The 21,180-nt window shown below is 62.1% G+C and overlaps 1 protein-coding gene across 1 annotated transcript; it reads left to right on the forward strand.

Moving 5' to 3' along the window:
- Positions 1 to 1,988: 1,988 nt before the first annotated feature.
- TERT (telomerase reverse transcriptase) lies at positions 1,989 to 21,145 on the forward strand. Its single transcript, XM_055308109.1, is given in 17 exon segments — positions 1,989 to 2,207; positions 2,320 to 3,166; positions 3,169 to 3,645; positions 6,044 to 6,239; positions 7,120 to 7,300; positions 8,249 to 8,428; positions 8,852 to 9,010; positions 11,496 to 11,591; positions 12,173 to 12,258; positions 13,085 to 13,198; positions 13,484 to 13,555; positions 15,203 to 15,391; positions 16,361 to 16,487; positions 16,869 to 16,930; positions 18,945 to 19,069; positions 19,615 to 19,752; positions 20,235 to 21,145. Coding segments are annotated over 17 exon segments (3,372 nt in total). The 3' UTR covers positions 20,339 to 21,145.
- Positions 21,146 to 21,180: the final 35 nt, after the last annotated feature.

Genomic DNA, 21,180 nt, shown 5'->3' on the forward strand with positions numbered 1-21,180 from the left:
TATCACCCTGAGGTTGAGGGGCGAGGGCCACCCAAGGATGCCACGTCCTAGCCCTGGAACCTGGGGATGTGGCCTCGCCTGGCAAGAGGGACTTTTTGGTTGGGATTTCTTGACGGTCAAAGTTAGGGGGATGCAGACTGACACAGAGGCTGGCTTCAGAGCAGCTGGGAGGGTGCAGCGCGAAGGCCTTTCCAAGGGGGCAGGGGCCAGCGGGGGATCCCTGTTGGCAAGGCCATGCTGTGGGCCCCACTTCTCTCTCATGCTGTTTGTGAACAGCTGTCACAGACAGTGGCTCGCAGGTCACTGACCGCTCACATTGGGCTGTTCACGTGGGCAGTGGCCTGGCCACGGACCGCTGTTTGGAGTCGACCTGTGTGTTTGCTGGGGGTTGGGGAGGGTGCCCAGCCAGCTCTTGTATTCTAGCTCAAGCCTACAACATCAATTTTTTCCTGGAACACTTTTCACATTCACGACGCCGTGATTTCAGACTATCACCCACTTCCTGAAACAGGTGATGGAGGAGATGAAGGGCTTCGTTCAGGCTGGGGAACCACCCCCCCGCCATCAGCATGGTATCAGTCGCACGTGTCCTTCTCTGCCTTGGTTTCTCCTGTTCCTCTTTTTCTAAAAACTGATGTTTTCTGACCAGATTTCTCCAGGTGAATCTGAGTAACTTTGTTGGAAAAGAACACACTTCCCCAGACAGTCGCAAAACCTCCAGTGGCCGAAGTGAGTGGTTCTCCATTCCGGCCCTGGAGACCACGGTGCGCCTCGGTGGAACTCTGTCTAGAAGGGCGACACATAATCCGAGTGTTACAGGAAAGGGCAGACCGCCAGCGCCATGAATATGGAAGCCCGGCCACCAAGAGGGTGCAAGGGGCCTGTCGAAATGCCAGGGCCATGAATAAAAGCAATTTCCTGACCACGTACGTTGCTAAAGGTTAACATTTGTGCAGCCGTCCAGTGTTTGCTGAGCTCAGGAGCATTGTCCCCGGGAGCCTCCTGAGACCCACAAGAGCCTGTTTCTCAGCAATTCAAACTTGAACGCGTCTGCGTTTGCATGAAGTCTCATTAGGGTGGCTCCTCTGGGTGTCCTGTTCAAGTGTCATTACAACCACTGTCACAGCTGTCTCCCTGGGTCTGGGGTGGGGGGTCTGCATTGTAGTGCAGAGTCTCTGCACTGGGCGGGAAGGGTCTGTGAGGTCCCCTGACCCGTCCAGTCCCACCACCAGCCTGCCCTGGGGCCTGAGCACGAGGGCAGCTGGGAGCGGCTGAGAGGAGCCTGCACAGGGTGCCACCAAGCCCTGTGGCTCCCATTTCTGCCCTCCCTTCGTGGACTGTAGTTAGGAGGGAGCTGAGTGGGGTTTTTTGCCTGTGGTGGGGACAACAGGAGCTTGAGGACCTGAAAGAGAAACCACAGCCTGGGGTCGAGGAGGTCAGGTCTGGGGGCAGTACTGCCGCTGCCTGCTGGCTGCTCACTGGCCGGGCCTGTCCTCTGGGGCTGCTTGTGCCCGCACCCTCAGTGGCTCAGTGGGGCAGCCCTGCTGGCCCTTCACCCTGTGTATCGTGCACATTTTCCACCCTGCCCCCTGCACCCCCTCCCGGGCTGAAGCCCCCCTCCCCCCCTCGCCCAGCCCTCCAGGGAGCAGCCCTCAGTGTCTGGGTCACTCCGCCCCTGTGACAGTGACAAACCCAAGGACCCCTGCCCAGGGGCGCAGAGCGCAGCAGGTGCCCCATGTCGGGCGGGGGCTCCCCTGGGTACCCCCGAGCCTCGGCCGACGGCATCGCTCCCCGCCCGCGACCCTCGCCGCGACCGCCAGGCCGGGGAGCAGAGGACGCGGCCGCGGCCCACGCGCTCCTGGGGCTCCGCACACCTTGGCGCGCACGCCCCCGGGCGCCCCGCCCCTTCCTCCCGGGAGCCCCGCCCCGGCGCGGACCCCCTCCCCCGGCCCGCCCCTTCCTCCCGCGGACCCCGCCCCTCCCCGGCCATGCCGCGAGCGCCCCGGTGCCGCGCCGTGCGCGCCCTGCTGCGGGGCCGCTACCGGGAGGTGCTGCCCCTGGCCACCTTCCTGCGGCGCCTGGGGCCCCAGGGCCGGCTGCTCGTGCGGCGCGGGGACCCGGCGGCCTTCCGCGCGCTGGTGGCGCAGTGCCTGGTGTGCGTGCCCTGGGGCGCGCGGCCGCCCCCCGCCGCCCCGTCCTTCCGCCAGGTGGGCCGCGGGGGGACCCTGCTGGGGCTGGGGCTGGGGCTGGGGCCGGGGCCGGGGCCGGGGCTGGGAGGGGGACAGCCGCGCGCTTCAAGACCCCGCCGCCCCCCCGCAGGTGTCCTGCCTGAAGGAGCTGGTGGCCAGGGTGGTGCAGCGGCTGTGCGAGCGCGGCGCCAGGAACGTGCTGGCTTTCGGCTTCGCCCTGCTGGACGGAGCGCGCGGCGGGCCCCCCGTGGCCTTCACGACCAGCGTGCGCAGCTACCTGCCCAACACGGTAACCGAGACCCTGCGCGGCAGCGGCGCCTGGGGGCTGCTGCTGCGCCGCGTGGGCGACGATGTGCTCACCCACCTGCTGGCGCGCTGCGCGCTCTACCTGCTGGTGGCTCCGAGCTGCGCCTACCAGGTGTGCGGGCCGCCGCTCTACGACCTCTGCGCCCCCGCCGCCTCTCTGCCGCTCCCGGCCCCCGGGCTCCCCGGGCTCCCCGGGCTCCCCGGGCTCCCCGGGCTCGGGGCCGGGGCCTCGGCGGACCTCAGACCCCCACGCCAGGCCCAGAACTCGCGCGCGAGGCGGCGCCGGGGCAGCCCCGGGAGCAGCGTGCCTCTGGCCAAGCGGCCCAGGCGCAGCGTGGCCTCGGAGCCAGAGCGGGGCGCCCACAGGTCCTTTCCCAGGGCCCACCAGCCTCGTGTCAGGGAAGCTCCCGCTGTGACACCTGCCGAGGCCGCTTCCCCAGCGGCCTCCTGGGAGGGAGGGCCCCCCGGGACTCGTCCAACCACCCCAGCCTGGCATCCATCTCCGGGGCCCCAGGGAGTACCCCATGACCCAGCACACCCTGAGACCAAACACTTCCTCTACTGCTCGGGTGGCAGGGAGCGGCTGCGCTCCTCCTTCCTGCTCAGTGCCCTGCCGCCTACCCTGAGCGGAGCCCGCAAACTCGTGGAGACCATCTTTCTGGGCTCAGCGCCCCGAAGCCAGGGGCCACACGCAGGATGCGCCGCCTGCCTGCCCGCTACTGGCGAATGAGGCCCCTGTTCCAGGAGCTGCTTGGGAACCACACCCGGTGCCCCTACCGTGCGCTCCTCAGGACCCACTGCCCGCTTCGGGCCATGGCCACTAAGGAGGGGTCTGGCAACCAGGCACACAGGGGAGTGGGCATCTGTCCCCTGGAGAGGCCAGTAGCAGCCCCCCAGGAGCAGACAGACTCCAGCTGCCTGATACAGCTCCTCCGACAGCACAGCAGCCCCTGGCAGGTGTATGCCTTCCTGAGGGCCTGCCTGTGCTGGCTGGTGCCCACTGGACTCTGGGGCTCCAGGCACAACCAGCGCCGCTTCTTGAGAAACGTGAAGAAGTTCATCTCCCTGGGAAAGCACGCTAAGCTCTCCCTGCAGGAACTGACGTGGAAGATGAAGGTGCGGGACTGCACCTGGCTGCACGGGAACCCAGGTGAGGAGCGCAGGTGAGCAGGTGCCTGGTTGGCCTACAGGAAGGACCAGGCCCACAGCCCGAGTGTGGTAGGCCCCTCCCTCCCAACCATCCATCTCTACCTCCTTCCCCCTCCCGTTTACATGAACGTTGGAGATGCTTGTGGGTGCAGGCACGCCCTGGGCCCAAGCAGTGAGCACGTGTGATGTGCATGGGCACGCCCACGGCAACAGGTGATGCGTCCAGAAGCTCTCACAAGCACACCTGCACCTTGTTCATCATCCCTTTTTGACTTTAGGGCTTACCACCTTGAAATGGTGCCCCACTCATAGACGTGGGTGCCGGGACAGGAACCCACTTTTGTGGAGTGGAAGATAAGCCTCCTGGGCTTCCAGGCACATCTGGTCAGCCAACATACAGATGTGAATGCCGCTGCGGGACATTCAAAGGAGGGGAGATGGTCTCCTGACCAAGCCCCCCCCCCATCTTTAAGGACAGAAGTGTCACCGGGAAACGGAGGAGAGCAGAGGGCTCCGCGATGGGCGTTCTGTGGGATGTTTACTAGGAACCTGCGCTGTGGCATCCCTCCCACCTTGTTCATCTGGGTTTCACGTGGAGTTTCCTCTGCTCACCGGGTGCCCACCCTGCCCCCCCGGCACCCCCTGCCCGCAGGGCAGCAACCAGGACAGACCTTGCCAACTTGTCATTTGACCTCCCCTAAGCTCCCAAGATGCCTGAGGCTTCTAGATGAAAGGAGGAGGCAGAGGTGTCCGTTAGAGCCACAGTGACCTTCTGGGGCGGGGGTTACCGCGTGCCCTGCCCATCCCCACAGATCATGGTCATGATAGCCTCTGATGGGGGCTGGGGGCACACTCTTCAGCTCCCCAGGTGCTCCCTTCACTCCCCAGCTCACTTTTCGGAAAGAGCTGAGTTCTGTGACCGTCCCCAGCTTCACACCGGCTCTGCCCATGGGAAAGAGCTGGTGCATTCCAGGGTGACAAGGGCCCAGCCCCTGGATCTCTCCGAGTCATTGCACATTCAAGCTGTGCCCTGGCCAGCTGTTCCTTCCTACGACCATAGCCTTGCCCGACGCGTACTGGGCTGAATAAATGATGCCTCAACACCAAAGCTCTGTATGCGTGGCCCTCGGGTTGCCTTCTCTGCCCTCCCTGCTGGAACACCCCTTCCTCTGTTGGGCCGGCAGCGACTGTCCTGCCTGCCTCTCAGCCCCCCGACTCCCGTCACAAACTAGTCCCCATCCCCAGAGGCCAGACTGCCGGACTGTCCACATCTGCTGCCAGGAGTCATGAGACATCCCGAAATGGGCTCTTGGTGGTGGCCCTCATCCCCTTACCCCGGGCACATGTGGCTCCTCATAGGCTGTGCGCTGCGCCGGTCATCTGTCCCATCGACACGTGCGCCCCTCCCGCCACGGCCCCTGGTCCTCGGAGTGGAGTCCTCTGTCTCTGTAGGGGCCTCAGTGGGGCTTCCCAGAGCCTCGCAGTTTGAATCTGGCCATCGTTGCTGCCAACCCGGAGCATCTGATTTCTTTCCTCTGATGATAGACGCATCCTCTCCGGGTGTGCCTGCCTTTGCCGGGCCCTGTGTCCCTGTTTCCCGGGGGACTGTGCACCTCTCCCCCTCCACCCTCCTTCCCTGTCCGCCCAGGTGTTAAGACCTGTGAGCTCTGCCATCTAATCAGGGTCTTTGTCTCCTGCCCTTTTCTTGTCTCAACTTCCCGTCCTCTACCCCAGACCGGTCTTTGGGTCCCCCTTCTACTCTTTTATGGTCTCTCCCATGTCACTTATTAATGGGGAAGCCACCAGTTCCATGGGCGCCATGGCCTCTGTGGCAATGTGGTGACACCTTCTCTGAGTGCACAGAATAAAATATAGAGGAACACAGGGAGGACTGTTTGGGCCTTTGGTGCACGTTCCAGCTGCGGGACATGTGGCTGCCTCTTCTTGCCTGTGGGGTTCAGCCTGGAGAACCCAGGCATTCTGGATGGGATCCAGTGATGCTGCTTAAGGACTGCATGTGACCATAGGGAGAGCCTGTCTCTGCGTCTCCATCCTACTCATAGATGAGAACTGATGACGCAGCCCTGTCATCTCCATCCGGCAGAAACAACGTGACTGCATGTGTGTAACTTAAACTTTCTGGAAGCCACATTACAAAGTAAAAAACAAAATGGGAAACAAATCTAATAACGTCTTTTGTTGAAGCCCAACATACGCAGGACGTCCTCAGTAGAAGTGTCGTTAGTGACATGCATCCCTGTAGCTGAGGATCGAGTACACAGCGCCTCAGTCCCGACCTGCCCGTGCCGAGCGGCCGGTGTGGCCGCGATGGGCAGTGCAGGTGGGGTCGCACTCACCGGGGGCTGGGCTGAGACTATTCTGTGTCTTTCCCGTTTCAGGAGCTTGCTGTGTCCCGGCTGCTGAGCACCGTCGGAGAGAGGAGATCCTGGCCAGGTTCCTGTGCTGGTTGATGGGCACGTATGTGGTTGAGCTGCTCAGGTCATTTTTTTATGTCACGGAAACCACGTTTCAAAAGAACCGACTCTTCTTCTACCGGAAGAGCGTCTGGAGCCAGTTACAGAGCATAGGAATCAGGTGTGTTAGTCGGTGCCGTGTGTTCTCCTGTGTAGGTGACAGCCCTGAGTCCTGCTCGCCTTGCTGGCTCCAGGCTCCCTGGGCACCCCTTGCTGGGGGTCCCACGGGGGGCATGGATTCCAGAGACCCCCCTTTGTTTACCTGGGAAGTCAGAGTTTGGGCTGAGGTCTGGGCTCTTGGAAGTGGGACAACTTTATACCGAATGGAAACTACCACCTGAGTCATGTGGCGCGGGGGCTGTGTCTTCCTGCATCTGGGAGAGGGTCTGGAGGCCTTTGTCGTGGGTTTGAGGTGACAGAGGGTGCAGGCTGCTTAATAATTTAAATATGTTTAATTAAATATTTATTTAAATATTTCGTGGCACCTGATCCACAGTGGTTTCTGAGATTCCTTGTGGGGACCGGAGGACCTGTGGCCCTGCCTGGGGGGCGTGTGAGTCCCGGGTGGGTTAGGCTTGTGCACTGCCCTTCCCTACTGAGGATGCCAGCCCAGGGAACATACTCAGCCCCAGCAGCCAGGCGACACCCAGACCTGGGCTGTGGGTGGTTTTTGGGGAAAGGCTGCAGGTCATGGGTCCGTGGAGAGGTGGCTCTGTCTCCTGTGGGGGCTGCAGCGGTCTCCACCTCCCCCCGCCCTTGCCTGAAGTTCCTGTCTGGCTCCAGCCTGTGCTTCCCAGGCTCTGTGCTGGAGGGAACCAGGTGGTTGGGCACCTGCTGGGGAAGGGCACGCCTATAGGTGCCTGGCCACAGCCGCAGCGTCTTAGGTTTCTGGGTGCCTGGCCCTGCCGACTTGAGGAGCACCGCTCTCCACTGCCAGGCCCACCCACCCTGGGCTTCCTGCACGGCTGCCGAGCTGCATCCCATGAGGTTCTCTGTTTCAGACAACACTTCAATAGTGTGCATCTCCGAGAACTGTCAGAAGCAGAGGTCAGGAGACACCGGGAAGCTAGACCTGCTCTGCTGACCTCCAGACTCCGCTTCCTCCCCAAGCCTAGTGGGCTGCGGCCGATTGTGAATATGGACTACATCATGGGAGCCAGAACATTCCACAGAGACAAGAAGGTCGACTTGTTTCCTTTCTAAGTAAAGTGCACTTAACCCCCAGACTAGGTGTGGACGTAGACGGGGCCAGATGAGGGCCTGCAGCGCGTCAGGCCCATGGGGCACAGAGCACCGTTGACGGGGCCAGGTGCCCGAGTGCAGAGGAGCTGGTAGGAAGGCCGGTCCTAGGAGGTGCTGGGGCTTCCATGAACCCACAGGTTCTCATGGCATAGAGCTATCCACTGCTGCAGGGGATGGTGACCCATCCATGAGCCAAGGACAGAAAGACCAGGTTATTGCCCTGTCACCAGCCTGTCGGGCTTCCAGTGACCCACATGGGACCTCACCCCCATGGTCAGCAACCCCTCCTGTAGGCCCTCACCCTCATGGTCACACCCCCTGCCCCCTCCCTGCAGGACCTCACCCCTGTGGTCAGCACCCCCTCCCTGCTCCTGTGGGACCTCACCCCCATGGTCAGCATCCCTGCCTCCTCCTGCAGGACCTCACCCTCGTGGTCAGCACCCCTCCCCCCTCCTGTAGGACTTCACCCCCATGCTCAGCACCCCTCCCCGCAGGACTTCACCCCCATGGTCAGCACCCCCTTCTGCAGGACTTTGTTCCCATGGTTAGCGTCCTGTGTGTTTCCTCCCCCCATCACAGCATCTGTCACCAGAGATCTGACTCTTCCAGTGGCTCCATTGAGTGTGTGGGGTGATTTTGTCATTGTGATGCTCCCACTTAAGGAAGCAGGGCTGTGGACAGATGCTTGGGGAGACCCTGGGTCTGGGGTGGGTGTGGGGGGATCCTCCAGCTACCCTTCCGGAGTCTGAGGGATGCTGAGCAGACCAGGAGGCACAGAGGCAGGGGTTGTTCTGGGGACCCCGCAGGTGGAGGTAGCAAGTCTGACCCAGGCCCCCTCGGGGTGGGTGCCCTCTGACCCAGCTGCCCTGGCCGGGGCTGGCTCTGCAGGTCCAGCATCTCACCTCACAACTGAAGACACTGTTCAGTGTCCTCAACTATGAGCGGGCCCGGCGCCCCAGCCTCCTAGGGGCCTCCATGCTGGGCATGGACGACATCCACAGGGCCTGGCGCACCTTTGTGCTACGCATACGGGCCCAGAATCCGGCACCCCAGCTGTACTTTGTCAAGGTGGGTACCCGGTTCTGGTCCCCGCCCCACACCCAGGCGAGCCAGCTGGGCATGTCAGGCCTATGAGAGCAGCCCCTCCGCCAGCTAACCTGCAGCCTGGGTCCCGGCAGGGGCAGTGGACGGAGGAGGAGCGGCTGGCCGGCAGCCCTTGGGTTTGCCCGAAGGGGCGTCCTGTGGTGGAGCCACATCACGTCTCTGTATAGAGGGGGATACGGGCCTGCCCTGGGGTGCTGAGTCTGGGGCCATGGGACAGGTGTGTGCAGCGGAGACAGGGCAGTCACTGGGTGGTCAGGGTGTCCCGGGTCCTCCTGTGTCTGATTCACCCGAGTTTGGTAGTGGCAGGTGAAGACCAGCAGTACTTGGGAGCCTGGGGCCAGGTGAGCACAGGAGCAGCCTGTGAACAGGCACATCACTCCCACACAGGTGGACGTGACGGGGGCATATGACGCCCTCCCTCAGGACAGGCTGGTAGAGGTGATTGCCAATGTGATCAGGCCTCAGGAAAGCACATACTGCGTGCGCCACTATGCCGTGGTCCAGAGGACTGCCCGGGGACATGTCCGCAAGGCCTTCAAAAGACACGTAAGACCCAGAGGGGCGTGCATCCCACGATGAGGGTGTCTGGTGTGGAGGTGTCCATGACAGGGTGCGTCTGTGCCCCTGGATGCCCTTGCCTGCCTCCGTGGGTGCTGAGCTGCACGTCTTCTGCCCCCAGTCCTGGAAGGTATCCCACACTGTCGTCAGTGTTATGGTCAATTCTCATTGTCCTGCAGGCTGCTGCCTCCTGTCCCCTGTGCACTGGTGTGTGTGCATGGGAGGTGTGCCGGCGGCAGCAGCAGCCACGTATTCTGGTGATGCCCCCACACTGTCCCTTGGGAGCCCGCGCCTGGCCCTTGCCCATGCAGAGGGGCTGGGTGTGCTGCATGGCCAGGGCTAGGGGAGAAGAGAGTAGAGCAGCCGTAGGGGACAGAGCCCACCCAGGAGCTCCCAGGACAACCTCATGTGAGCGCCTCGGGCAAGGCTCCCGAGTGTGGTTTGTGAATCTTGAGTTTGCCCTGAAATGAGACAGTGTGCCTGTGGACACAGATGGTCGCCAACGCCTGGGTTGATGTGGGAAATCACGCGTGCCCCCGAGACCCCCGTGCACTCCCTCAGGGCAACGTCTACTACCTGGACTCACCTGTCTCTAATTCAAGCAGCATGCGCCCTTCCTGTCTGCTTTCTTCTGTCCCCGGTGGGCCTGAGATGTGGCTTGTCCCTCTCCTTGTCGCAGTTGGGGTCCTGTGGCACCAGTGCTGCTGGTGGGGCGCACGTCTGGGGGAGTCCCTGTTTGGGCTGGGGCGAACAGGCCACCATGGGCATTCTCCTGACTGCCTCCATGCACAAGACCCCTCGCTTCTGTTGGGAGCGTTGCCCGGGAGGGGGAGTGGGGAGTGGTCAGTGTTGGGGGGCAGACCACCCTGGCATCCTGGGGGCAGTGTCCTCTAGGGCCCGAGGGTGCCCAGGGCTCATGGGGCGTCCTCCTGAGGAGCTGCAGGCTGAGAGCCCTTCAGACGTTGGCCACTTGGAGGCCTCCTCCGGTGAGATGTCAGTCGGGTCATCTCCCCACGTGTGATGAGCGGTGTGCTGGGTGCTCCTGATTCCCAGGGTGTCATAGCGCCCAGTGTGGTCCTTGGTCAGGCGGATGCACCACAAACACACAAACACATTCTAGACTGTCTTTGCCTTTTTGGTCCCCAAAGTGACATCCTGCATTTCTGTTAGAATGGGCGCTGCTTTCGCCCCCATGTTCAGCTCTCAGCTGCTGGACTTGACTTCTGGGGTGTAAATTCGAGCTTCTTCAGGTCTTGGCCTCCGTCTACGTGTTTTCTGCCTCTGACCACCCGTTAAGCCTATTTCCTGAATTCTTGGGTCAGCAGTCCCATTCTCCCATCTTGGAAATCCCACGTGGGCTTTCTCACAGGCTCCATGTCTTTGGTTCGCTTTTCCTTCTGTTTCTTTTGTTTTATTTTGTTGTTGTTTTTTTTTTTATTTACTTCTAATTTTTTTGTTTGTTTTTAAATCCCGGCAACTCAGGAGCCGCCTCGTCCAGAAGCAGGTTCCTGTCACAGCTGCTCTGCTGTTTCTGTTGTTTTATCTGTGGTTTGGTCATGCAGGCCTGCCTCCTCTCATTTGTTTTTCATGAGATGCCAGCCTCTACAAAATTAAAAGCATAGGTTTTGCATAAAACTTTTTTTCTGTAGGGGTTCATCGCTCCCCTTACAGTGGGACTGATGGATCCCATGGGTCTGACAGGGTTGGTGTTAGACCATGTAGGGCTGGCCCCTGCCCCCCACCCCCAGCCCCTTGCACTCACCTGAGGGCCCCCGACAACCCCTGCAGCCACCAGTGCTCACGAGAGGGCCCCCCCCACTCACCTGAGAGCTCCCCACCCCCCTCTGCTCACCTGAGAGCCCCCTGACACCCTGCTGCAGCCCCCTGCATTCACCTGAGGGCCCCCAACACCCCCCCCGTGGCCCCCTGTGCTCACCTGAGGGCCCCTGATACCACCTCAGCCCCTTCCACTCACCTGGGAGCCCCCACCCCCTCTTTACTCACCTGAGAGTCCCTTTACCCCCCACCCCCACTGCAGCCCCCCCTCTACTCACCTGAGGGCTCCCCTACCCCTCACCCCCATTGCACACCCCCATGCTTACCCAAGAGCCCCCCCCCCCCAGGTGACAGCCCCTCTTCCCCCTGGGATGCCCAGTGCTCAGAGCTGAGAAGTAGTTGCAGGTTTGAACATTTCTCCACCACTCCTCAGACCAGAGCCTCCTCCTGGCTGCTGGGGTGGCCCTGACTCCTACTGCCTTCTGCTCACACTCCCTCTCCCACAGTGAACGGACAGGCCTGAGAGGTCTTGGGAAGGTGGGACTTCTCCCAAGACTGGGACCCCAGTGGCTCTCCTCGGCCTGTCACCAGCTGCTGGGGAGTGACCTGGACAGCTCCTGTGGCCTGTGGCACGACCATTGTCCTCCTGGTCCTGGCTAGGTGTCTGCCTGCCTCAGCCTCTTGTCTTTGCCAGCAGGTGTCCACCTTTGCAGACCTGCAGCCTTACATGAGACAGTTTGTGGAGCGTCTGCAAGAGACAAGCTCGTTGAGGGACGCCGTGGTCATCGAGCAGGTGGGGTAGCACAGCTCACCGCGGGAGGAACGTGGACATGGGTGAGGGGCCCTGTGCAGCCTCCACGGACTGCGCCGTGCTGCCTTTGGCCTCATTTCTGCCTTCCCACCAAGCCGCGTCCTCTGCCGCTGCCCAGCCTTCCTGTGGTTCGCTAGAGATGTCCTCTGCCTCGGGTTGGATCATGAGGCCGGAAGAATCTGTGCCCTGTCCTATGGGAGGATAAGTTGGCTTTGCTGTGTCACCCCACCTGGGGTTGACCATCTAGCAGGAAACCTGTTTTTCTTGCATGTAAGCAGGGGCTGCTCGTGAGTGCGGGGCCCTCGGTTGTGGCTTAGCCCACGTGGCTGTGGAACCACTTACAGGGACAAGCTCGGCCACCCGCTGAGGCTCTGGCGTGCAGACCCGTCTTCTCTGGCCGCTGGGGGCCACAGGCCACATGCTTACTGGCACGTGCCATCTGGGCAGCGTCCACAGGCTCAAGCCCAGCTGGAGCCACAGACTACCTGATGTGGCCTCCAGCGCGGCGCCCCTGCCCGTGTGCGTGCCGCCCTGCCTGCCCACACGTCTGTGCCTTCTTCCAGAGCTCCTCTCTGAACGAAGCCGGCAGCAGCCTTTTCCACCTCTTTCTGCGTCTGGTACACAATCACGTCGTAAGGATCGGGGGCAAGTGAGTTGGGGTCCTCAGCACCTTCCCGTCATCATCCTGAGACCCCCCTGCCTGCGTTGGGGGGCATCGCATTCCACATAGGCATGCCGGCCCCTCGACTCCCAGGGTTTGGGAGGTCCTCTGGCATCTAAATGCCGGCAGATGATTTTTTTTTATTCATGCCAACAAAACCAGACACCCCTGGGTGAGCAGGTGCGTGAGGACCCCAGCGTGGCTGATGAGAGCAGTGCTCCCCGTGGTTCAGGTCATGGCCAAGGTTGTTAGGGGTCAGCTTGGATGCGGCGCCTCTCTGGGGTCATTCCCTGGGCTCCGGAAATTAGAAGTTTCATAGTTCAAGGAGGTGCTGTTACTACGGTTAGGAGGAGTGAGAGCATTCACCATAGTGAGGTTATATTCATAATATAAGCTGATATCTGCATTCCGAAAGGCTCCCCCACAGGGCACAGCGGCGGGGGGAGGGGGGTCTTCACACAGATAGCTTGCCTGGACGCCCGTCAGCAGTACCCACGTCATGAGAGAACTGTTTCAAAAAAAAAAAAAAAACCCACAAGAGAATTGTTTCCATGGGAAAGGCCAAAACCATGGCCCCCAGGCCTCCCTGAGAAGCGCCACTCACTTCGCTGCCACTGTGACCTTGATAAAAACGAGTCGTGCCTCGTGCGGACAGTTGCGTGTGTGAACAGACCCCCAGCAGGACTCTGTGGGAGCCTGTGCCCAACCTGGATTCATACCCCCAGATCTGTGTGTCGGCGGGAGGGGGGGATCTGCAAGCATGGGGGTCTGTGACACAAGCGCCAGGCCCGCCGTGGCCTGCTCCTGCCCGCAGGTCCTACATCCAGTGTCAGGGGGTCCCTCAGGGCTCTATCCTGTCCACTCTACTGTGCAGTCTGTGCTACGGGGACATGGAGCGCAGGTTGTTTCCTGGAATCGAGCAGGACGGGTACGGATCCCTCGTGGTGCCCGTCTTCCTGGCCCTCGAGGTGTGGACGGGGCCGTGCGTGTCTTTGTGTGAGGCCATGTGGGAGGTGGTGGGGGGTCAGGGCTTCTGAGTGGCAGCCGCGCCTCTGCCCCTGTGTCCCCGGCCACCACTGCATCCATGAGACCCGTCAGCCATTGTCCAGATCCTTTGGAGAGGATTACATGATTTTGTCTACATGAACGGGGATGCTGGCGTTTGTCCAACGTCGGGCCCCTGGCTGCAGCCCTTGGCGCCTCTCTGCTGCAGGGTCCTCCTGCGCCTGGTGGACGACTTCCTGCTGGTCACCCCTCACCTGACGCAAGCGCAAGCCTTTCTCAGGTAAGGGTCCCTGTGCGTCTCTGTGGCACTCCTGCGGCCCATGAGCCCCGACCTGACTCGCCGAGTCACGGTGCCCACTTTGCATCTGTGCTCCCCGAGGTGTCTTGCCTCTGGCGAGCGGTGCGCCATGCATTCTGGGGGCTCTGAGAGCCAGGGCTGTGGCCGTGGGAGCGGAGCCCGAGCTTGGGGTGGGGGGTGGGTGGGCATGGGCGGTGCCTTGGGGGGCGGGCTGCGTCCCTGGAGGCTGTGCTGCACACACAGGAACAAAGTGCGGCCCGAGTGCTGGTACGGCTCCCCAGGGGTGCCTCTCTGTAGGCCATGTGGAAGGGAGGGTCTGTCTGTCTGTCGACGTGCTCACTGGTGGTGCTCAGGGCCCAGCGACCACTTGGGAGCTTGGTGCATTTTGCCAGAATTCAGTCGGCCCAAGGGCTCTTTTCCCTCGCGCCGTGGTCCTCAGTGCCGTGCCTCTCAGGCCCCAGGTGGCCAGTGGCCCCAGGTGGCTTTTCCAAGGAAAGAGAAGGTTGTAAACCAAGGGGTGTTTGTTCTGGACAAACCCATCTAGACAGTATCTCCGACCCTGAGCCTGCCAACAGGGTCCCATGGGGTTCCCAGGGCTCAGAGTGAGCTAGCGTTCAGCAGGTGTGTCCTAGGGCCACCGTCCACACAGCAGCCCGGTACAGGCCTCCCTACAAATGTGAGTTCATCGCAGTGAAGTCCAATGACAGATTCTGATCCTTGGGCAGGGCCATGTCCTGAGAGCTCTGTACCCACGCATGGCCAGTAGCTGCCAGGGGCACAGCACCGCTGCTGCCGTGAGAGTCCTGGGGGTCAGGCCGCAGGCAGGTGGCTCGGAGTGTGTGTGGCAGGGTTCCACCTAGGAAGCGAACCACTGGGTGGGGGCATCCTACATCCCGTATCCAGCCTGGATTCCGCCCGCATGGGCGGCCCGGCAGGTCTGACATCTGTGGGGAGACCCTCCCCAACTTGGGACACGCGGGTCCTGTGCTTCAGGCCCTTCCCCGGCGGGGCTTCTGCCCCACTGTGGACAGTCCCCTCCTTTAAAACTGTCAACCGGGGCAGCCCTGGTGGCGCAGCGGTTAAGCGCCGCCTGCAGCCCGGGGTGTGATCCTGAACACCCGGGATCGAGTCCCACATGGGGCTTCCTGCATGGAGCCTGCTTCTCCCTCTGCCTGTGTCTCTGCCTCTCTCTTCGCTCTCTCTCTGAATGAATAAATAAATAAATCTTAAAAAAAAAAAAAAAACAAAACTGTCAACCGTGTCAGCAGGATACCCTGGTGACACCCTGACTCACGGTGGCACATGGGACATACAGGCTGCTGTCACGGAGAGGATCTCGTCCCTTGGGCTCTGCCATCCAGACCCTGCATTCTCCTTGCAGCCGGATCCCGAGCTGATGGCTCACGTGCTGTTCCCATGAGTAGGGTCAGCTCGGTGGGAGCTGGGCTCTCGGGTGCTGGCGCTTGGTCTCCAGGAGCCTCTGGGAAGGAGCACCCGGCACCTGGTCGGGGCTCTGTCCAGCCATCCTCGGGGGCCTCTCTGGGGTTCTCCACGTAGCACAGAATGAGCGCCCCCAGAGCCCCAGGCGGCGTCCCCTCCCCTGGCAGCTGACAGGTCCCTGTGCTGTAGGACCCTGGTCAAAGGTGTTCCTGAGTACGGCTGCAGGGCCAACTTGCAGAAGACGGTGGTGAACTTCCCCGTGGAGGACGGTGCCCTGGGCAGCGCGGCCCCCCTCCAGCTGCCAGCGCACTGTCTGTTCCCCTGGTGCGGCCTGCTGCTGGACACCCGGACCTTGGAGGTGTCCTGTGACTACTCCAGGTGAGCACGCCCACCAGGGATGCCGCTTAGCACGCTCCCACTCCTGTCTCCACAAGGCTGCGATCCCGAGAGGTCAGGGTTCAGGGTGCCCAGCCCCCCATCCAGACGGGGGCAGAACACATCCTCCTTGGGATCGAGAGCACTGGCCAGGCGAGCGGTCCCCTGGGCTGTCTGTGGTACCAGGAATCTGGGCAAGAGATGGCATCACCGGTGTGCTCTGCAGGGAGGTTTGGGGATGGCTGCACACAAGTCTCCTCAGGACAAGGGCACACTCCTGACACCCTCTGTGGCCTCACTGGGTGCCTCTCATCCCTCTGGGGAGCAGGGCTTGAGCACGTGGGGCCTGCTGTGTGCAGGATGGGGGACCCCGTCCTGGTGAGCAGAGGCTGCCGCAAACAATGCCCCCGAATGGGCCGCTGCACCAGACTCTGTGTCCTCACACCATGGAGGCTGTGAACCCCAGGTCAGGGTTCTCTTCAGGCTGCTCCTTGGCACATAGACGCAGGGTCTGTGTCCTCACGTCCCTCTGCGTTCCAGCATCATCTCTGGTGTCTCTCCCTGCAAGGACATGAGTCCTGTGGGGTCAGGGCCTACCTCTGACCCCACACATGGTCACGTGCCTCAGGGCTGTCACGGGGCCTCCCAGCCCGGCCCTTGCTTGGCAGAGACACACCTCACGGTGGACGTGGGTGCTGGAATCTGCTCCCTGTTGAGTGAACAGTACAGATCGCACTGCTGTGGTGGGGGCGGGGCTTCCCTGGCTGACCTTGGTCCCTCAGGCCTCCCGGCTTGGGCACTCTCCGTCTGCACTTGGACCTGTCTCCACGGGGCTCTTTCCACCCTTGCAGCCACTGTGCTGCCCCTGCCCACCCCCACCCCCTCACTGGGGACCCATCTGTGCATTTGGCAGCCTGGGCAGGTGGGTTGCATGGGGGCACTGTGTCTCAGGGCCCCCACTCTGTACGACAGCTATGCCCACACCTCCATCCGCGCGAGCCTCACCTTCAGCCAGGGTGCCAAGCCAGGGAGGAACATGCGGCGCAAGCTGTTGGCCGTCTTGCGGCTGAAGTGCTGCTCGTTGTTTCTGGATCTGCAGGTGAGCACGGCCCGCAGGCTGAGCCATGCCTGTGAGGCTTGTGTGCCTTACAGCACATGTGTGCCACATGTATGGGTGTGAGTGCATGTGTGTGTGCCATGTGTATGGGTGTGCATGCATGTGCAAGTACACGCATGTACACGTGGAGGCAAATGCCCTCAACCTCGCCTGCACCCATCTTCCTGGACACCGGGGTCCCTCTCCACAGTGGGGTCCAGAGCCACTTGGCGCTCACATCCTGGTTGCTCCCTGCCTGTCCTTCCCTCCAGCGGGTCAGGGCCCACCTGGAGCTGTCCCCGCCTCCCTGTGACCTGGTGATAAAGCAAGAGATGGAGGACTTTCTAGAGGCACTTGAATCATTTGTCTTTCTTTGTGACTCAGGTGAACGGCATCCACACGGTCTATATGAACGTTTACAAGATCTTCTTACTGCAGGCTTACAGGTGGGTTCACGGGCCACACGGCCACAGGGCCGTCTGACCCTGGCTGTCCCTCAGCCCAGGAGAGCATCCTGCGCTCCGGTGTCCTGGGTCATTTGCCAGGTTTCCAGGGGCTGGCACAGCAGCCTTGTGCGTGCACATGTACACCTTGCTTCATTGGAGGTGTCCGTCCCATCACCAGGAGGTGATGGGTGGCCAGCTTGGCCCGGGGTGTCCCCGTTCCTATGTACTGACCCAGGACCTTGCAGGGGCCGGAGCACGAGACATGTTCAGACACCACAGGGCTCAGGTCCCAGGCAGTGGGGGATCAGGTGGGTCAGGTGATGGTCCGCGGCCCCCTGATGTCCCCCAGGAAGGGGTGGTGGGATGTGGCCCCCAAACAACCCAGGGGCCATTCCTGCCCTACTAATGTGAACGTCGGAGGCCCATTCTGCTCCTGGAATATTCTCTGTCCTGGGTGTCTGGACAGCTGTGGGGCCCTTTGGCGGTGGAGCCTTCCTAACAGCTCTCGGGATGGGGGGGTGGGGAGACATTTCTTCCTTTGGGCCGTTGACCCCACTGATCACATTGGCCGCCCTAGCCATAGGGACACAAAGCCGGGCTTTGCTGGTTTCTGAGGGCCACCTGCCCCTTGGCAGCTCTGGGGGCAGCTAACTTCCAGCTGTAGTCAGGACAGAGGGACGTGTGAACCGTGGGGCTGGTCAAGGGGCCAGGCTTCCGTGTGGAGCTGTGGTGAGTCTGTAACCTGGAGCTGTGCATTTGTTGTGCAGTGAGCTTCCTGTCTCATGCGGACGGGGCAGGCTGCATAGGACGCTCCCCTGTGGCGCCAGGCCAGGAAGCTCTCCGGCCCCAGAGGGCCTGTGACCCTGAGTCTGCATGTTGCGTGTCCACTGTCGTGTCGCAGAGCTCACCCGTTCAGCCGGGGCTCCCACGGGGCTCAGGGCTCTGCCTCTGTCCTTGAAACCTGTCGCCTCCAACCATGCACCTCTGCTCTCATGGGCAGCCTGCCTGACGTCTCTGGAAACATGCTCAGAGTGTAGCACGAATGTGCCCACATGCCACACACGGCGAGATTGGAGGTGGTGGACGCTCACCTGCTTCTCTGGCCCCCAGGGGGTAGGAAAACAGTCTGGTGGTGCTTCCAAGGCCAGGGGCAGGCCAGTCCCCCAGCCAGCTGTAGGTCCCACGCTGGTGCCCAGGCCAGCTTCGTCCCTGTCCCCACACCGGGACCTGTCTTCCAGGGCCCAGCTCTGGACACCTGCCCCCACCTGGGGACCCATCCCTCACGGGGCCCAGCTCCAGATACCTGCCCACCAGGAAATGTTTGAGTCCTGGGTTCAGGGAAGTGCCCTCGGGCGGCTCTGTAAGCTCCTCAGTTCAAGCACGTGCAGCCCTATGATGGCAGGTGCTCCATGCTACGGGCTTCTCCACCCACGGGCATGCGTGTCAGTAGTTTCCATGTGGATGTCGAGGCACGTGGGAGACTCTGAGGGCCCCATTCCCTCCGGGGCAGGAGTGTGGTATGTGAAGCTGGCCTGTGAGCAGCGGCTGAGGCGGGCGAGGCCACGTGTGTCCCACTTTGGGTGGGACACTAGCTCATGCACTTGTGTCTGCCCGGAACCCGCCAGGCTCGGCAAGTCTCGTAGCCCTGGGCACGCTTCACTGGCAGTGTTGTAGGTGAGTCCAGGAGTGGAGGCCTTTCCAGAGAGGGTCCTCCACCCATAGAGCAAGCTCCTCCCCCAGGCCACAGCCACAGACTGACCCCGGGACCGCAGACATGACGTCTGTGCATTACCAACCCCAGCTCCAGTCTCCCACAGGTGGGAAAGTACTTCCCTTGGGTTATCACACGAGGTCAGAGTGACATGCGTGCACATGATTCCAGGTGGTCAGCGAGACCAGGAGCACAGGGTACTTGGTGAGAGGCTTGCCAGTGTGTCGCGCACATGCATGCACACAGGGACATGCACACAGGGACGTGGGGGGACATTCCTCCCACGAAGCGTCCTTCCCGCAGGTTCCATGCGTGTGTGCTCCAGCTTCCATTCAACCAGCCAGTGAGGAAGAACCCCTCCTTCTTCCTCTGTGTTATCGCAGACACCGCGTCGTGCTGCTACTCCCTTCTCAAAGCCAGGAACGCAGGTGTGCGTGGGTGCTAAGCAGGCGCCGCTGGCGGGTTTGTGGAGTCACATGGGTGCTCATCTCACATGTCCACGGATGTGCCGTGCGCCCTGGGAGCTCCCCACCAGGCCCTGCCCTGCCAACCCCTGCAACCTCGGCCATGTGTGTGAATCCAAACCAGCAGGGGTGGGGGAGGCCGGGTCCCAGGAACCTGGGGGGCCTGTGTGGCTGCTCGTCCATCTCTGCCCCCCTTCAGCCCCCCAAGGACACTCTCAGCCCCCCTCAGCCTCATCACAGGGCATCTGGTTGGCCTGTAGTTCAGGCTATGCTGTGTGTCCCATGGGTCCTTGGTCTTTCCCTTTTGTGGATGGTTCTTCAGAAAAGTGGAGAAAGCGCCCCCACCAGGGCTCCCTGGTGCTGGGGTGGGGACTGCCCTGGAAACGAAATTGCCCATTTGCCCCTGGCCTGTGCACCTTCTTCTGCGTCAGGGCGGGCAGGGACCCCAGGTCTCTCCGGGAGGGGACCAGGGCTGGGTGGGGCCTTAGCCTGTTCACGTGTCCCTGCAGGGCTGTCCCTGGGGGCCAAGGGCGCCTCTGGCCTGTTTCCTTCCGAAGCCGCACGGTGGCTCTGCTTCCACGCCTTCCTGCTCAAGCTGGCGCGTCACAGTGGCACCTACAGGTGTCTCCTGGGGGCACTCCAGGCAGGCAAGTAGGGTGGGGAGCCCTCGGCCCCAGAGGTGCCCCTTGTGTGACAGGGCCCTGTCCCTGTATGGGGGTGTGTCTGACAGGCAGTGGGGGGGGGTCCAGGAGCTCCAGGTGATGATGGGGTGCAGGCACCCTGGGGTCACAGGCTGTCACCTGAGGGGTGGGCACACCCACCTGGTCACTCCACACCTCACCTCCTGCCTGTGGGGAGAGGCCAGGCCCTGCTTCCCTCCAGCCCTGCTGGTGGATGTCCTCTATGCCCGGACCTGCATCCCCAAACCCCTTCCCCGGCTGCCCCGACACCAGCAGAGGGACCCTCAGCAGCAGATCTTCGCAGACCTCTCTCCCACCCATTCCAGCTGGCACCTGGAGCCTGGCCTGTACCCGGGGCCCAGACCATGCCCACCTGGCCTTCTGCGGGGTCCGGGGCCATCCTGGAGGCCACTTTCTGGGGCATTCATGTATCACTCGTTCCCCTACAGCCAAGGCACACCTGGGCCAGCAGCTCCCTAGGGGGACACTGGCTGCCCTGGAGGCAGCGGCTGACCCCAGCCTGACCGCAGACTTCAAGACCATTTTGGACTGATGCCCCGTGCTGCCCTCAGTCCAGAGGTGCCCTGGCCCATGTGCCTCCACGTGGAGGGAGGGAGGGGCCGGCTCACTTAAGGTCTGAGGCCCTGAGAGTTGAGCTGCTGGCCAGGCTGCCCCAGGAGAGCTTGGCCCACGTGTCTTCCAGGGGGAGAGCAACCCAGCACCCTCCTGTGATTGGGGTTTGGACTGCCAGGAGGGGGTAGGAGAGAAGCCTGTGTGGACCTTGTTCATCCCCGCCCCCTACCCCACCTCTGCGGGACTGCCCCAGGCTGTAAGGACTGCAACGTGTCCCCGAGGGCGCATGGGGGCATGTGGGGTGCTCCGTGCTGGGTGTGGGCTCCTTCCCGCCAACCTGCACAGCGCCCAAGCCTGGACCGTCCACACCCACCTGGGAGCCGTGCCTGCCCCCGGTCAGCCCCGAGCTGCGTCCAAAGTCTGTGCCCCATAGAGCTTTCCCCAGAGGCTGAGGGCCCAGTCAGCTGTTCCAGACCCAGCCCCGCCCATCCTGATGACCTCACCCTGCCCCTTACACCCCCCCGCCAGCCTCCTGGAGCCTTGGTGTCTGGCTCACCCCACCCCGTCTCCACCCCCACTTCCAGCTCTTCCCCCCACCCCAGTCCTTGCACAGCACATGGGGTTCCCAGGCCATTTTGGCGGCGCCCCTCCCGGACCACCCCCTGCCCCTGGACTTACTGCCCCGGTGACTCCTGGAAAGCCACGAAAACAATACACCGAGCCTTTGCTCTTAGAGGTTTCCACTTTTCCATGTTTATATTAAAATACATCATGTGTGAGGCATCCATATCATTTCCCATAATTACAGAGATCTAGGCTGGT

Source organism: Nyctereutes procyonoides, unplaced genomic scaffold, assembly GCF_905146905.1.
Source record: "Nyctereutes procyonoides isolate TBG_1078 unplaced genomic scaffold, NYPRO_anot_genome, whole genome shotgun sequence".
Lineage (NCBI taxonomy): Eukaryota > Metazoa > Chordata > Mammalia > Carnivora > Canidae > Nyctereutes > Nyctereutes procyonoides.